This window comes from Silurus meridionalis, chromosome 21 (assembly GCF_014805685.1).
Source record: "Silurus meridionalis isolate SWU-2019-XX chromosome 21, ASM1480568v1, whole genome shotgun sequence".
Classification (NCBI taxonomy): domain Eukaryota; kingdom Metazoa; phylum Chordata; class Actinopteri; order Siluriformes; family Siluridae; genus Silurus; species Silurus meridionalis.
The window spans coordinates 404589-422088 of record NC_060904.1 but is presented as its reverse complement, the minus strand read 5'-3'; the positions used below and the strand labels follow the sequence as shown (position 1 = coordinate 422088).

Sequence of the window (17500 nt, the reverse complement as noted above, 5' to 3'; positions counted from 1 at the left end):
ATAGGTTCAGTTACACAAAACGTTTCCGAGCTCTGAGACGCTGCGTCAGTGAAGGAGGACATCGCTCTGAATTTAATGGAGCAGAAGATGAAATCGAGGAGGAAACTTTCCAACAGGTTTGTTCTTAATCTTCAAGTCGATTTTGTATAAAATCATAAAAATGATCTTCATTTATTCTTTTGGTATCTCAGTACGGCCGATTCACTGCCTCTTTAGCACCACCTGGTGTCAGGACTGTGTAACTGCAGCTGCTGTGTTTTTGTAGTTTAGTTTAGTTTTTTTTCCTTTGGTTTTTTTTTTCATTCTGAAGCACAATTTATTCCTCACTCTTGTATATAACTCTGTAAAGTTGCAACCATTTTTCGGCAGAAATGGAGACAGAGAAATTTAGCTTTGAAGTGGTGTCTTTAGTCCTGTCCTGTCCTCTGTCTGTGATTTAGAGGAGTTTTGTCTTCATATTAAATTCATGATTTGATGTTTAATTCATTTGTGAATCATTTTAGTGGAGAAAAAAAATACGTAATGATCAAAGTGAAGGGAAAAAAACACGTGTTGCAGGTGAAGCACGGCACCACGGAGCAGTGGCGGATTCTCCAGCGCCCCCTGCAGGAGGGAGAGGACGAGGCGGCTGCTCCGATGAAGACACGACTACGCAGACACACGGAGCAGAGCGTGCGAGAGAGAGACACGAGGACCAGTGAGACTAAAAGCGCTCCGACTTCACCTCTGGACGTAGCATCACCTACAGACCTGTGTTCACACTCCAGACCTGCGCAGTGGACCGTAGACCAAGTGTGGAGCTTCATTTCCAATCTCCCAGGTGAGTCCAGGTGACCTTCATTTTTTTCTACCGCTCTTTCTCGCTCTAATATTTAGTGTTGACCTCTGTGTGACCTTCCTAGGGTGTCAGGACATCGCCGAATCATTTCGAGCGCAAGAGATCGATGGTCAGGCCCTGCTGCTGCTCACTGAAGATCACCTGATGAGTGCCATGAACGTCAAACTGGGACCTGCGCTCAAAATCTGCGCCCGCATCAACTCACTAAAAGAAGGAGGGAGGTAAAGAGAGGAAAAGAAGAGAGAAGGAACGAGAGAGAGAGAGAGAGTCTCGTGGATGATTAGAGCACTTGCGAATAGAATAGAGCCATTTTGTGCACTTTAATCTTTAAAGAGATTCACGCAGTGAAGTGAACGTGTCGAGGTCACGTGTGTATTTTTGCTTGAACTGATTTAGACTAACATTACAGTACAGTAGCCTTCCGTAACCTTTAGCCTCTGTCTGAAAGCATGATAGCAATATAATGGTCCCATTAATTTCCGTGAACATAATCTGAGATCTATATCCAGTCCTAGTACGAGGGAAATGTTCGTGTCTGCTTCTTTTTTCGTAGCCGATCGGATGGAAATCGTTAATCAGGGTTTGTGGAGTTTCTATTTTTCACTGAATGGACGCTTCCTGTGTCTGTGGAGGATCTAGAAGATGATGTGCTGGAAGTGCTATAATTGTGCGCATGTCCCTGCCCCTCCTGTTGTAGATATTTTCTTATCGTACTGTATATGTGTACATGTATAACGATGCAGTGCTCTGTGTGTATAAATCTATACAAAATGTTTTGTGAAGGATTTGTAATATTTAATATATTTGTCTTCTAAGGCTCTAGGAAATACAAATGCAACCGATTTGAGATTTTTAAAGCGTTTTTAAAAGAATAAAAAACAACAACAAAAAAAGGTGTTTGACATGCTGATAGGATTATGTAGGCTGAATAAAATGAAAGGAAATTTATCGCAGCATCTTCACTCCAATGGAAGCGCGGAACCCGAACACATGGCAGTACACAGGTACTTACACACAGTCTCGCCTAGCGAAGGTACAGCGATGGTGGTGCCTTTTTCTGACATGGAGACCGTATACAACTGCTGTAGACATTGTACTATAATCTTGTGTCATCCAAGTGTTGTTTGTCACAGTTACATGACCTTTCTCGTGCCATTTTTGATTATTTAATTAAACAAACTACATTTTGTTACTGAACCTGTGCAGTTGTTTGACTGTGTTTGTGTGTGTGATTTTCTGTTAGTGCACAAAACGTTATTTTAAATTAATCAAAAATCAGGTTTTGCATTATTTTGGCAGCTCCAGTGTTTTTTCCTTTTTCATTTTTTGCTGCTGAACCGCACCGCCGCCAGGTGGCGCTCAGCTCAGAATAAACATTTATTTAAAAGAAATACAGTTTCTGTGAAAACTCCGAGTTTTTTGGTGTTTCAGAAACACGTGCATGTTCCTTTTGCTTTTGACCGAACAGATCTTCAGCTGTAGAGATGTTCCACTTTATTTTCTCCCTCAGCATCCAGAGTTTCATTTCAAACATTCAGCTGAAATACTCTCCAGAGATGTTCTTCAGTAGTTCCAGTCCAGTTCATCTCAGAGCAGTTCAGTGGGATTGAGGTGCTGTGACTGGGCAGGTGGTTCCATGATAAATATCACTCCAGACGTCTGTTTACTCTCTAAAGAACACGTACAGAACTCAGACATGCGCTTCAGATCATCATCTTGTTGTGCGGTGAAGACACTTCCAATCAGCTGCAGTCCAGACGGAACTACATGCTGATGATGTGTGGAATAGGAGACATGTTGGTTCAGGATTCGTTTCACTTTCCAGAATCTTCTCTGCTCCAAAACAACCCCAAACCATCAAACCTCCACCTCCATGTGTGAGGGTGAGGGTGAGGGAGTCTGATCACATCTTTTCTCCTGTTCTCCTTCTTACACAAGTTCTTCTGGTAGAGACACAAATCTCACATTTGGACTTCACACTTTTCCACTCGTTCACTGCCACATTACAGAGTGTTTGTATTTTTCTACAGAAACAAAAGGAACATTAGGAGTTTCAACACTTTTCATTACTCTGAATTCTGATGAGACTAAAAACTACCAAAAAATATACAAAATGAAATCTACACTCAACAATATAATTAAATAAACATGTAAAAAGCTACAGTTAAAATAAATATTTATTAAATGAAGTTTATTAGTTTTATAAATTGTTTATTTGTCACTGATCAAAGCTCCTTTTCCATTTTAAACAAATCACTGTTTTTTATTTCATTTCATCAAATCCAACGCTTTACGACTTCAACTTCATATCTGAGCTCTAATATACATTTTAGAAAATAACAAATATTTTGTTTGTTTGTTTAAATGAGACTTAAATCACTTAACAAAAAGGTGAATTTAATTCCAAATAAAAATAATAAAGGTGCGAGATCTAAAGATCTTTCTTGAAGATTGTTGTATAAAATTGTTCTCGTGTGTAAAAGTACAGTCACGCTGTAAATGCAGGATTTAGTTAATTTTTCATGCAGAACATTTTGGAGCAACATGTGGTTTTGTTTTGTTATTGACTTTCTTGTGATAGGCTGAAAGTTTGAAAAGGGGCGGAGCTATCAGGGGTACGATCTGACTATAAAAAGGTGCTTTAGATCCTCAGGAAACTTTTTACATTTTCTCTCGGCTCTGAGCTGAAAGTGTGTGTGTGTGTGTGTGAATGTTTGCGTATGCTTTCTGGCCTAAAGAACCATGAGATTAAACACAGAAGAAGAAGAAGGTCAACCACCTCACAACTAAAGCTGCAGATTGTGCTCTCAAGATTTGAAGAACATCTTGGACTTTCAATCCGAGTGTGTGTGTGTGTGTGTGTGTGTGTGTATGTGTGAGAGAGAGAGATCATGTCTCAGAGCTGTCGGTTGCTGTGTGGTTTCTTCATGAGCTGCACAGGATGGATCTGTTTGATCATCGCCACCTTCACTAACGACTGGGTGATGACCTGCAGCTTCGGCCTGCAGACCTGCATCAAGATGGACGAGCTCCATTCCAAAGGCTTATGGGCCGAGTGTGTGATTTCTCCTTCGCTGTATCACTGTGCACCTCTCAACCAGATCCTCAGTTTACCTGGTAAGACACACACACACACACACACACACAAACACACACTCACACATACACACTCACACACACACACACACACACACACAAACATACATACACACAAACAAACACACACATGCACACACACACACACACACACACACACACACACACACACACATACACACACACACACACAAACAAACACACACGCACTCTCACACACACACACGCACACACACTCACACACACACACGCACTTCACACGCACTCACACGCACACACACTCACACGCACTCACACGCACACACACTCTTACACACTCACACACACATACTACACACACTCTTACACACACACACTCACACACTTACACACACACTCACACACTCTTATTCACACACACTCTCACACACTCATACTACACACACAAACAAACACACACACTCACACTCTTACATACACACTCACACACACACTCTACACACTCACACATACTCACACATATGTACACACACACACTCACACTTAAACACACTCTTACACTTTCACACACTCATACTCACACACACTCACAAACACTAACACACACACACACACTCACATACTCACACACTCACAAATACTCACAAACACTTACACTCACACACACACACATACTCACACACACGTACACACACACACTCTTACACACTCACACACACTTACACACACTCACACACAATCTCTCTCACACACACACACGCTTACATTTTCACATACTCACACACACTCACAAACACTAACACACACACACACACACACACACACCTTGTACTCTGAGTGTGTAGTTTTTACTCTTCATTAAGGTGAAGAAAATAAAGATTTTATGAATTATTTTGTGGAAAGTTGTGATGTGTGTGTATTATAAACGCGAGAACTCGATGTGGAGGTCAGGAGGGTTCCACAGGGTTCCTTAGAATTTTACAGGGTTTTACAGGTAAACACTTCCTGGATGTAAATAGTGAAATATAAACTGATTTGTTGAATATATGAATAATAAACTATTATTTTGGAATCCTCAGAATATAAGATTTTCAGAAACACACCTTTATTTATAAACGTTTATTTAATAAGACTTTTTTAAACACATGAAATCACACAACACTGAGGAATGAGTTCATCTGCAGGTTAACACAAACCTTCACACACACTTGACTGTAAAAAAAAACTAAAATATGTCTTTTATAATACTGATATTCAGGTCGAGAAGTATGATTGTATTTATTTATTTAAAATAATATATAAATATATATAATATAATATAAATATAAAATTATATATATATATATAAATATTAAACTTCTTTGTGTGTGTGAGACGAGTGTCAGTCAGACTGAATAAATCACATGTTGGTGTAAATCTCCAGACCTTCATCATCACTGCTTTGATGTTATTTTGTCATGTGACTGATGTCTGTGATGCGTCTGATTTTTTGCTCTGAAGCGTACATCCAGACGTCTCGGGCACTCATGGTGTCTGCTTCACTCCTCGGGCTCCCGGCGGTGCTGATGGGGCTCTTGGCCACGCCCTGCGTCAGGTTGGGTGATGAGAGTGATGGAACCAAACGTAAGCGTGCTCTGTTTGGAGGAATCCTCACTCTGATCATGTGTGAGTAACACGTAAAATTTATATCAGCTACTAATATCTTCCTCACATCTCCATCCTGAGCTCGGGTTAACCTCTGTAGGAAGTTTTGCATGTGGGGTTCCTCCAGGGTTCTCTGGTTTCCTTCCAGAACTCATGTCATTAGGTGGAACACTGCATGAAATTGCCCCTGGTTTTTCCAGGACAGACTCTTGGTCCACTGAATCCCTGACCAGAATAAAGAGCTTCCTGAATGTGCGTGGAGATGTTGAGTCCTGCGTGGTGAGCGTCTCAGGGAGTCTCACTCTAAATAAACAATTTTACACATATTGTGTGTTAGAAATGATGAGATAAATAATGAAATAAATATATGATTATAAAATTATAAAATAGAGACTTGCTTTGTTTGTTTATTCCCTGCCAGAAGAAGAACCAAGTTCAGCATCGGTACTTAAAGTACCAATCAGCAAGTAATGAGAATAAAAAGCTAAAAGGAGGAATTTTAGATTGTTTACAGAGCTGAACTGCACCATCTTCGGACCCGGATTTAAGATGACATTATTTCTGTACAGGATTTTGGACCATACTTCAGTTTTTCTCCAGCTGAAGCTAAATTCAGGATGTGGGTCAGTTCCCATCTGTGTGCCAAACCCTTTTCCTCTCTGGAGTCGTCTCTCAGCATGAAACATAAAGTAACTGTAACACAGGACTGCAGATGGATCAGTTGTTCTCCATCACACACAGGGATTTCCTCCATCCTGTGGGAAGAGTGTGTCAGGGTCGGAACCACAGTGAGACAAAACACCAAGTCACACTTCTACTTTTCACTCTTCAGTTCTGAACTGCGTGGATTTTATATTTCATCTTTCCACATCTTTATGGCTCAGAGTTTCAGGGTTAGATCTCGAACCTGGTGTTTTAATTTAGATATCATGATCTCTAAAGATATCAAGGGGCCCGAGCACTGACCGTTCCCTCATTATACTGCTTTTCTTCGACATGTCAGTCATCAGTGTAGGACAGTAATGAAGTTCTGTTTCCATTTGGGGAGATTTTTACTGTAACTTCACTACATTTCACAGTCAAATATTTTACTACATTTAGTGAAATCAGTCGTTCCTTTTTATTAACGAGGATAAAAACGTAACTAGTGAAACACGCAGCGAGTCATCAATCGAGCGCACGCTCTGTTTTACACGTGTTCTGATCGGCGCTTATCTGCTTGTCTTTATTGAAGTAGTTGAAAAGAAGGTTTTGTGTTCATGATGATTGTAATAGAAATCAGTGTTTGAGTCATTAATATCATTCTATTAATAGATCAGTGTGCTGAGAGTCACATTCGAGTGAAGAATCTTGTGATAAAAATGATCATAAGAACATTATAGTTATAATAGTTTTACTGAGTGTCTTTACTTGTACTCAGCTTGAGTGTTTTGTGTGTGCAGCAGTGTGTGGTTTGGTGTCGACTGTGTGGTTCCCGATCGGAGCTCACCAGGACGAGGGCCTGCTTTCGTTTGGGTTTTCTCTTTACGCCGGATGGGTGGCTTCTGCGCTGTGTTTCCTCGGGGGGGCAGTTCTGACCTGCTGCTCCGGAGAAGATGATGATCCTGTTCAACATCCTGAAAATCGTTACTACTACTCCAAACAGCACGGACTCTCCGACTCGGTCCAGACCACAAACAGTCACGCCAAGAGCGCACATGTCTGAAAGAGGAGACTGGAACGGACTTCAAACATAGAGGAATGGTTTATTGCTCTTATTATCTCTCTGTCTTTCACACACACACACACACACACACACACACACACACACACACACACAGAAGCATGTGGGATTTTCCACCTTAAAACACAAACACAACTTCTACTCACTTTTGATTCCAGTCTGGACGAGTCTCCGCTCAGCATGGACCTACAAAACCAGGCCAAGAGAAAAAAAACCCTGTTGTAATGCGTTCTCTTTGTTCTTTTTCTTTTAAGTTGTTTTCAGGAACGCTGGAATTTTTCTTTTATTCCTAATTCATCTCAGTCTGCCCTCAATCATCTGCTCTGCTTACAAAACCTAGCGTTTTTAAAAGAAATAAAACCCCAGAGTTCATATGACACACAGACGGCAGACAGGCAGGAAGCCAGAGGTGCAGAAAGGCCAGGTGTCTCCTCCATGTTTTTTCCTGCAAAACTCTTCACTCTTTCCTGCTCAGGTTCCCTCAGGAAATCTGCAGATGCAAAGCCAGGACACCTTCAATGGTCACAGATCAGAAGATTTCCTTGCGTCATTCCCTCGTGTGGTTCGTTAATGACGTTTCTTCCGTGTTTTATTGATTCTTTCTTTCACTTTGTTGCTCTCGCAGGAGGTTTAAATACGAAACGCAATTCTGAAAGCTGTTAAAATGAAGACAATAGACGTGTGTTTGGATGTTGAATGCTGTGAACGGATCAGTCATCAGGTGATCAGTGACCTCATGTGATTAGACATTTACACCGATCAGGTAGAACATCATGAGCACCTCCCTAATATTGTGTTGGTCCCATTTAGTTGCTAAAAGCTGAGAGCTTCAGTGTTGGAGATGCTCTGACCCAGACGTCTAGACGTCACAATTTGTCAAACTCGTTTAAATACTTTCGCCCATTTTTCCTGCTTCTAACATCAACTTTGAGGACAAAATGTTCACCTGCTGCCTGATAAATAAATCCACCCACTAACAGGAGCCATGATGAAGATCATCAGTGTTCTTCACTTCACCACTAAAACACTATTCATGTTATAATGTTGATGTTATACCTGGTCAGTGTACTTCTTATACTCACTGAATACACTTTCTGTAAAATATCACGTATTCACAGGTACATGTTCTATAAACACACTCATATTCTAATCAGTTCAGCATGTTTTTATTTGTCTGGCTGGGAGAAGACGTTCACTCACATGCAGTGTCTGGAGTCTGGAGTTTTATGCTGAAATAGAAATATTTTTGTGCACATTTAAACAGCAGTAAAAAGTCAAAGCCTTCAAATAAATGATTTAATATCAGTTCTGCAGAATTCATTTTTTTTAAATACATTTTAATTGTAAGTTTTTGTTCACTGAACTAAAAAAAATAAAATAAAATAAAACACTAACTACATTCCTGATCCATGTGGAGAACTTGGGCTTCTTGAAGAGTTCTTCAGATCTACTCTACATAATGGTTTCTCCAGAAAGACAAGTATCTTCTGCTTTTCATAAAATTAACTAAGGAAAGACTTAGACTTCTTTCTAACAGGAACGCACTTTTTTTCAGGTTTCTGTACCTTAAAATACCATTATCACACACACACACACACACACACACACACACACACACAGGTTTTCAGAGCAACACTGTGCATTAAAACCATGTTGAGTTTCTCTGAAATGATGAAGGCTAGAACATGTTTGTGTTTATTTCCCAGTGTATTTAGTTTTCTCCTCCTGTACTGTAGGTTATAGTGTGTTAAATATGTTGTGATATACGTTTGCATTGCACAGTTCCTTACCACATTTGCACCATGAAAAAAACAAGCAGTAAGCTCTATAATTATTGGCCCCCGACAGGCAAAAATCTAATATCATATAAACAATACACACAAACATTTCCAAAAAACGAATGAGACGTACTTTACATTTTCCCCTTAACCTTTTTTTAAATTTATGAGTGGGTGCCAATAGTTTTAATCCAACTAAAAAAAATTCTGACAAAAGAAAACAATAACAAGAACAAATTAAAGTTTATTATTGCATTGTGTTCAAATAAAACTATACCTCATCTCCACAAGCGTAATCATTTTATATATTATTTCTGCTCAGGAAGGGTGCCAATAATTCTGCAACTTATAAATACAAACATACACTAAGTTCAAGCAAATAAAAATAAAACAGTGATGAAGAATCAGGTTGATCAGGTGGAATAAGACAATAAAGCAGATGGAACTCAACAATTTCACACAGATCAGAGATTATTCCTCATGGAGAACCTCAAAACCTTCACAGCTCCTGCATCTGAACCTCTGACCTGTGTTCTACTGCTAGAAGTTCTGGTACTGATTCTGGTGATGGTCCTGGTGCTGGTTCTGATATTGATCCTGGTACTGCTCCTGGTGCTGGTTCTGGTGCTGATTCTGGTACTGGTAGCTTCTCTCTTCAGCTGCCCAGCCCTGATACCGTCCATCTTCTCCGCACTCCTCTGTGTGAAGACCATCATTAGACGTGAAGCTCTCGTCCACCCCGGCGTCGTACCTCTGATACGAGCTGGCGTGAGCTTCCTCCTCCCGCGCACTCAGCTCCAGGGAACTGTTCCACATCCCGTACCCGAAATAAATCATCACACCTACAACAACAAATAAAACATTACAACCTGAACATTGCATAATAATGAGCTTCAGAGGATTTTCTTCTTTATTTCTTTAAAACAAAAAATAACAAGAAAAGAAAAAGAAAGTCCTCATGTGTGACTGAGTGTGGACACACACACACACACACACACACACACACACACACACACACACACACACACACACACACACTCTTTTTCGCTGAGGAGCACACAGTGTAAATCCAGGATCAGTGCCCTGTTAATTTCTCCATGAGCTTTGATTGGATGAAGTTGTTATACCTATGAAGCACCACACCACGAAGCGGACCCAAGTAATGCAGGACAGCTTGAGCATCAGGTAGATGTTGACTAGAATGGCGGCCGTGGGCACAAAGGGGACGAAAGGAGCCATGTATGGTAATCGTTTTGTACTCTGAGGCTGCTGGAGAATAAGAACGATTAAACCTGCCATGAAGATGATGACGGTGATGATGAAGGGGACCAGAACCCAGTGAGCACCTGCTGAGGCTCGGTCCAGGCCGTATATGACAACTAACCAGAGCACAAACGTGAGGACGAAGAAGACAAGGACGCAGTAGGTGACGGTGCGTCCTGTAGCAGGCGTTGGCTGAGAGCCGGGTTCAGGAATCCTGAGTCGCATCCGCAAAGCGTAATAATTACTCCCGAGCGTTCGCTTCAGCATGGCCGTCACGGCACTGTCCGATTCCTCAAACTCTGTCTCTTTCTCGCCCTCACTGTACCCCGAGGACTCGGACTGGTAGCCACCAGAGTCTGATTTGCTAATCAGCATCTCATCGTCACTTTGCGAGGGAATGTTTTTGGCCCCACACGTGTTGCCGTACTCGTCTCCGTCGCTGGGGGAGTACAGGTCACGCTCACGCTCCGCCAGCACGCCCACTTTACTCTTCTGAAACTCATCTGGGAGCCCGTCAGTGAATCCGTCTGCTTCAGGCTGATAGCGGAGCAGCAGCACACACACAGACACCAGCGTGTACGCTAACAACGTCCCGATGGACATCATCTCGATCAGATCCCTCAGACTGACCAGCAGAGCCAAAAACGCAGCCAGGAACCCAGACATGGCACATGCCACCACTGGCGTCTCTGTGTGTGGACTCACATGGGACAGGAACCTAGTGCACACACACACACACACACACACACACACACACACACACACACATCAAGAAATGTAACAATAATTGGGGTTAAATAATCCCAGACTGCACGTGTTACTGCTCTGTTCTGGACTCGGATTAGTCAGAAGGTGTTGATTACTTTTCTGCAGCTAACAGTAGTGCAGGTTTATACCAGTGCTCTGGTTATCGTTACCATAGTAACATCTTATTCACAGGGACGTGTCCATGAATTAAGGAGATGTTTATGTAACATGGCTGGAAGGAGTCTCCAGTGTCAGTGTGAGATGAAGCTGTACATTTCTGACATCTTCAGCGCACTAAACATGCTATGTGTCTCATTAACTTGTGACGAGAGGAGAGAGGAGATGAGTGTTTATAGCTGCTATAACAAAAGTGACAACAGGAACAAACTCTTGTTTTTTTTTTGTAGCTGTAACTGAACACAGGAGGGAGAAAAGAAAGCAGTCAGAGAGAAATATTCCTGTAACACACCACCATGTCATGTTTCATTTCCATTTCTGTAAATGTTATGATGTACTGACCTGAAGAGCAGCCCGTCTCCTGCCATGGCGTAGATGACTCGAGGCATGGGGAAAAGAGAACCCAGTAAACTAACCGTGAGCCCTGCAATGGCTCCGACCGCCACAATGTACTTCCCCGCCATGAAGCCGTGAACAGCAAACATCTCCATCAGAGGAGCATCTCCATCAATCAGATTATACGGCACCATCAGAGTGAGGATCACGCTCACCTACACACACACACACACACACACACACACACACACACACACACACACACACAATAATTAATACTGTATTTTAAATAAATATTAATAACCAAGAGTTTCTGGAGAATGACTAAAAGTGTTATTTTATAAATCAGAGAAGAAACTTCCATAATCATGACGGGTAACGTGATAAATGTTGACCTCATTTTTATTACATTTATAACATTTATCAGAAGCTACATAAGGTGTACATTGTGCTTTAGAGCAGTGCTATTAATGCACTACATCAGCAGCAGAATTCTACAGGGTCCTAGTGCTCATTTACCCCACAAGAAAAAACATATATAAACACAATAACTTTCCTGTTATACTAATTTATTAATTTACTAATATAATACCAGGATATTTAAATGATCAGCACCAAGCTGCAGTTCAGGACAGACAAAAATAAACCCTTCAAACATTCAACTGATAATAATTAATAAACAAAGTGACATACTTCATACTTCTAGGCCTTTTGGCTTCTAACATTTATGTTCAGTAAATTATTCAGTGTTGCTTAATAAAAAATGTCTTCGGTAACCGAGCGACAGAAATCATTTATAAGATGCTCGGCTGTTTTCATTGAGGCTACTGATGGGACAGATGAATATTTTAGAAAGCAGAAGGTTGTTCCAAGTAACTCACTATTAATATTTATTTGAAAATAATTCATTAATATACCAGGATTTTTTCACTTGTTATAAAAATAAAAACATTGACTTGACCTAAAAATAAAAACATGAAATAAATGTTTTTCTGCACAATTATTTTCTTATGTAACATTTAACTGGGTTTGTGTTTGTAAAGAAGGTCTAATGAGAGTTTATAAGCCTTCATGAGAGCTGCATTAGCTTTCCAACCTCTCTGCAGTGTGCATGAACTTCTATAAAGACTTACTCTACCATGATCAGAGTCACAGAGACTCCAGTGTCAGCTGAGTCGTGCTACACTCTCTTCTGAGTTACTGTATCTGAGTTATAGCACAACCCTGCAAGAGGATGTAGAAAAAACGTGTGTGTGTTTGTGTAAGGGATACTGACAGAGACGTATGCTATGAGACACGTGACGAGTGATGCAGTGATGGCATAGGGTATCGAGGTGTTTGGACTTTTTGCTTCTTCTCCTGTCGTGGCAATGATATCAAACCCGATGAAGGCATAGAAACAAGTAGCAGCTCCCTGCATCACCTGCAAAACACAACACATCATAACCATAGAATCATTATAGTACAATATACTGCACATGGTTTATAGTGTAGTGCAGTGCAGTGTAGTGTCGTGCAGTGCAGTGCAGTGTAGTGTCGTGTAGTGCAGTGCATTGCAGTGTAGTGTAGCAAATGGAGCATAATGGACAGTAGTGTAGTGTAGTTTAGTGTAGTGCATTGCAATGTATTGTATTGAAGTAAATGGAGCATAATAGACTGTAGTGAAGTGTAGTGTAGTGTAGTGCAGTGTAATGTAGCAAATAGAGCATAATGTACTGTAGTGTAGTGCAGTGTAGTTCAGTGTAGCAAATGGAGCATAATGTAATGCAGTGCAGTGTAGTGTAGTTCAGTGTAGTGTAGTGTAGCAAATAGAGCATAATGTACTGTAGTGTAGTGTAGTGTAGTGCATTGCAGTGTAGTGTAGTGCAGTGCAGTGTAGTGTAGCAAATGGAGCATAATGTACTGTAGTGTAGTGCAGTGTAGTTCAGTGTAGTGTAGTGTAGCAAATAGAGCATAATGTACTGTAGTGTAGTGTAGTGTAGTGCATTGCAGTGTAGTGTAGTTCAGTGTAGTGTAGTGTAGCAAATGGAGCATAATGTAATGCAGTGCAGTGTAGTGTAGTTCAGTGTAGCAAATGGAGCATAATGTAATGCAGTGCAGTGTAGTGTAGTTCAGTGTAGCAAATGGAGCATAATGTAATGCAGTGCAGTGTAGTGTAGTTCAGTGTAGTGTAGTGTAGCAAATAGAGCATAATGTACTGTAGTGTAGTGTAGTGTAGTGCATTGCAGTGTAGTGTAGTGCAGTGCAGTGTAGTGTAGCAAATGGAGCATAATGTATTGTAGTGTAGTGTAGTGTAGTGTAGTTCAGTGTAGTGTAGTGTAGCAAATAGAGCATAATGTACTGTAGTGTAGTGTAGTGCAGTGCAGTGTAGTGTAGTGTAGCAAATAAAGCATAATGTACTGTAGTGTAGTGTAGTGTAGTGCATTGCAGTGTAGTGTAGTTCAGTGTAGTGTAGTGTAGCAAATAGAGCATAATGTACTGTAGTGTAGTGTAGTGTAGTGCATTGCAGTGTAGTGTAGTGCAGTGCAGTGTAGTGTAGCAAATGGAGCATAATGTATTGTAGTGTAGTGTGTAGTTCAGTGTAGTGTAGTGTAGCAAATAGAGCATAATGTACTGTAGTGTGGTGTAGTGTAGTGCAGTGCAGTGTAGTGTAGCAAATAAAGCATAATGTACTGTAGTGTAGTGTAGTGTAGTGCATTGCAGTGTAGTGTAGTTCAGTGTAGTGTAGTGTAGCAAATAGAGCATAATGTACTGTAGTGTAGTGTAGTGTAGTTCAGTGTAGTGTAGAGTAGCAAATAGAGCATAATGTACTGTAGTGTAGTGTAGTGCAGTGCAGTGTAGTGTAGCAAATGGAGCATAATGTACTGTAGTGTAGTGTAGTGTAGTGCAGTGCAGTGTAGTGTAGCAAATAGAGCATAATGTACTGTAGTGTAGTGTAGTGTAGTTCAGTGTAGTGTAGAGTAGCAAATAGAGCATAATGTACTGTAGTGTAGTGTAGTGCAGTGCAGTGTAGTGTAGCAAATGGAGCATAATGTATTGTAGTGTAGTGCAGTGCAGTGTAGTGTAGTGCAGTGCAGTGCAGTGTAGCAAATGGAGCATAATGTACTTGTAGTGTAGTGTAGTGTAGTGTAGTGTAGCACAATGTAAATGACTAACAGTACAGTATATATAATAATAATAATAATAATAATAATAATAAAATATTGTATAGTACTCTATAGTGTAGTATAGTATAGCAGAATGTAAATATAGTGCATAGTAATATTATATACTATAAGGTATATTACAGAACAATTTAAATAGAATAGTTTGTAAAATATGCAATATATTGTACACTGCAAATAAACTATAGTATAATGTTATATAATATAAAATGCTGTAAATTAAGAATAATATACTGTAGTACACTGTAAAAGGAGTATAGAATAATACGTTATAGTATTGTATAGTATAGTACATTATATGTATACACTGTTAATGGAAAAGTATAGTAAATTATAGTATAGTATAGTATATCATAGTACAGTATAGCACAGTTTAGTATAGTATAGAATAGTATAGTATAGTGTAGTTTAGAATGGAATAGTACAGTACAGTATTGTATAGCATCAATCAGTATAGACTAGTATAATATAGTGCAGTATAGTATAGTACAGTACAGTATAGTATAGTATAGTGCAGTATAGTGCAGTATATTATAGTACAGTACAGTTTAGCATAGTAAAGTGCAGTATAGTATAGTTTTCAATATAGTATAGTACAGTACAGAACAGTATAGTATATTATAGTATAGTGCAGTATAGTATAGTTTAGTATAGTATAGTATAGAACAGTATAATATAGCATAGCATAGTATAGTATAGTACAGTACAGTACAGTTTAGTATAAAACAGTATAGTATAGTATAGTATAGTATAGTATAATTTAATATGGTATAGTATAATTTAGTATAGTATAGTATAGTATAGTATAGTATAGTATAGTATAGTATAGTATAGTATAGTATGGTATAATTTAGTATGGTATAGTATAATTTAGTATAGTATAGTATAGTATAGTATAGTATAGTATAATTTAGTATGGTATAGTATAATTTAGTATAGTATAGTATAGTATAGTATAGTATAGTATAGTATAGTATAGTACAGTACAGTACAGTATAGTAGAATTTAGTATAGTATAGTATAGTATGGTATGGTATAGTATAGTATAGTATAGTACAGTATAGTACAGTATAGTATAGTATAATTTAGTATAGTATAGTACAGTATAGTATATAGTATAGTATAGTATAGTATAGTATAATTTAGTATAGTATAGTATAGTATAGTATAGTATAGTATAGTATAGTATAGTATAGTATAGTATGGTATGGTATAGTATAATTTAGTATGGTATAATTTAGTATGGTATAGTATAGTATAGTATAGTACAGTACAGTATAGTATAGTAGAATTTAGTATAGTATAGTATAGTATGGTATGGTATAGTATAGTACAGTATAGTATAATTTAGTATAGTATAGTACAGTATAGTGTAGTATAGTAGAATTTAATATAGTACAGTACAGTATAGTACAGTAGAATTTAGTATAGTACAGTATAGTATAGTATAGTATAGTATAGTACAGTACAGTATAGTATAGTAGAATTTAGTATAGTACAGTACAGTACAGTACAGTATAGTATAGTAGAATTTAGTATAGTATAGTACAGTACAGTATAGTATAGTACAGTATAGTATAGTATAATTTAGTATAGTACAGTACAGTACAGTACAGTATAGTATGGTATGGTATGGTATGGTATGGTATGGTATAGTATAGTATAGTATAGTATAATTTAGTATAGTACAGCACAGTACAGTACAGTATAGTATAGTACAGTACAGTATAGTCTGGTATGGTATGGTATGGTATAGTATAGTATAGTATAATTTAGTATAGTACAGTACAGTACAGTATAGTATAGTATAGTACAGTACAGTATAGTATGGTATGGTATGGTATGGTATAGTATAGTATAGTATAATTTAGTATAGTATAGTATAGTATAGTAGAATTTAGTATAGTATAGTACAGTATAGTATAATTTAGTATAGTATAGTATAGTATAGTATAGTATAATTTAGTATAGTATAGTATAGTATATAGTATAGTATATAGTATAGTATAGTACAGTATAGTATAATTTAGTATAGTATAGTATAGTATAGTATAGTATAGTATAGTATAGTATAGTATAGTATAATTTAATATGGTATAGTATAATTTAGTATGGTACAGTGCAGTGCAGTATAGTATAGTATAGTATAGTATAATTTAGTATGGTGCAGTACAGTATAGTATAGTATAGTATAGTATAGTACATTGTAAATAGATTTTAGTGTAGTTAAGCGCATTGAAACTGCTGAATAATGAAGCATATAATCGTGTTAATTGAGTATAGTTGGGTGTTGCATGATCTAAACAGAATGTAGTCTAGTATAGTAAATTGAGTTTAGTGTAGTGGAGTACACTGTAAATGGAGAATAATAAAGTATAGCACATTGTAAACTAAGTGTAGTTTAGTATACTATAACATTAATCAGAATTGATTTGTGTTTTCTCTTACTATAAATGTAAACGAATGTACAGACTAATACAGGTGCTGGAGATAAATGCTGTATATGATTGGATTTGTTTGCTTCTCACCCCTGACCAGCCGTAGGGCAGAAACCTGCCATCCTCCCAGTTCTTTCCAGACAGGAAGAAGAGTCCAGCGATCACCACAAACACCCAGACCACAAGATTCACAATGTTCAGGACATTATTGAAGCTCACTGAGTTTTTCACTCCCAGAGCTACGATCACAGTCACGATAGCGGCGATGAATAAAGCGAGGAGGTCAGGGTACGATTCCTCTCCTTTACCTGAGTAAT

The 17500-nt window shown here is 38.6% G+C and overlaps 3 protein-coding genes across 10 annotated transcripts in view; 2 read left to right on the top strand and 1 right to left on the bottom strand.

Annotated features, from left to right (window-relative positions):
* The window catches only part of si:ch211-230g15.5 (polyhomeotic-like protein 3), an 18314-nt gene extending 16279 nt beyond the window's left edge, over positions 1-2035 (top strand). For all 4 annotated transcript variants that reach the window (XM_046833403.1, XM_046833404.1, XM_046833402.1 and 1 more), the window contains 3 exons: positions 5-116; positions 559-820; positions 903-2035. In XM_046833403.1, coding sequence (XP_046689359.1) covers positions 5-116; positions 559-820; positions 903-1063 — 535 coding nt within the window. In that variant the 3' untranslated portion in view covers positions 1064-2035. The remainder of the gene's footprint in view (positions 1-4; positions 117-558; positions 821-902) is intronic.
* slc7a14b (solute carrier family 7 member 14b) overlaps positions 1-17500 on the bottom strand; it is a 43498-nt gene that overhangs the window by 15474 nt on the left and 10524 nt on the right. For 3 of the 4 annotated variants that reach the window (XM_046833406.1, XM_046833408.1, XM_046833407.1), the window contains exons 4-8: positions 17274-17491; positions 12858-13004; positions 11588-11796; positions 10186-11039; positions 7318-9900 (exon numbers count right to left, since the gene is read on the bottom strand). In XM_046833406.1, the coding sequence (XP_046689362.1) occupies positions 9599-9900; positions 10186-11039; positions 11588-11796; positions 12858-13004; positions 17274-17491 (1730 nt within the window). In that variant the 3' untranslated portion in view covers positions 7318-9598. Of the gene's footprint in view, positions 1-7317; positions 9901-10185; positions 11040-11587; positions 11797-12857; positions 13005-17273; positions 17492-17500 lie in introns of those variants that run through there. The other variant, XR_006923669.1, reaches the window with a different exon arrangement.
* cldn11b (claudin 11b) lies at positions 3495-8585 on the top strand. 2 transcript variants are annotated; one of them, XM_046833415.1, is made up of 3 exons: positions 3495-3955; positions 5414-5578; positions 7003-8585. In XM_046833415.1, exons 1-3 carry the CDS (start codon positions 3730-3732, stop codon positions 7260-7262), a joined length of 651 nt encoding a protein of 216 aa, XP_046689371.1. In that variant the 5' UTR covers positions 3495-3729; the 3' UTR covers positions 7263-8585. The 2 variants fall into 2 exon arrangements, with proteins under 2 accessions (XP_046689371.1, XP_046689369.1); XM_046833413.1 differs by having other exon boundaries at positions 7000-8585.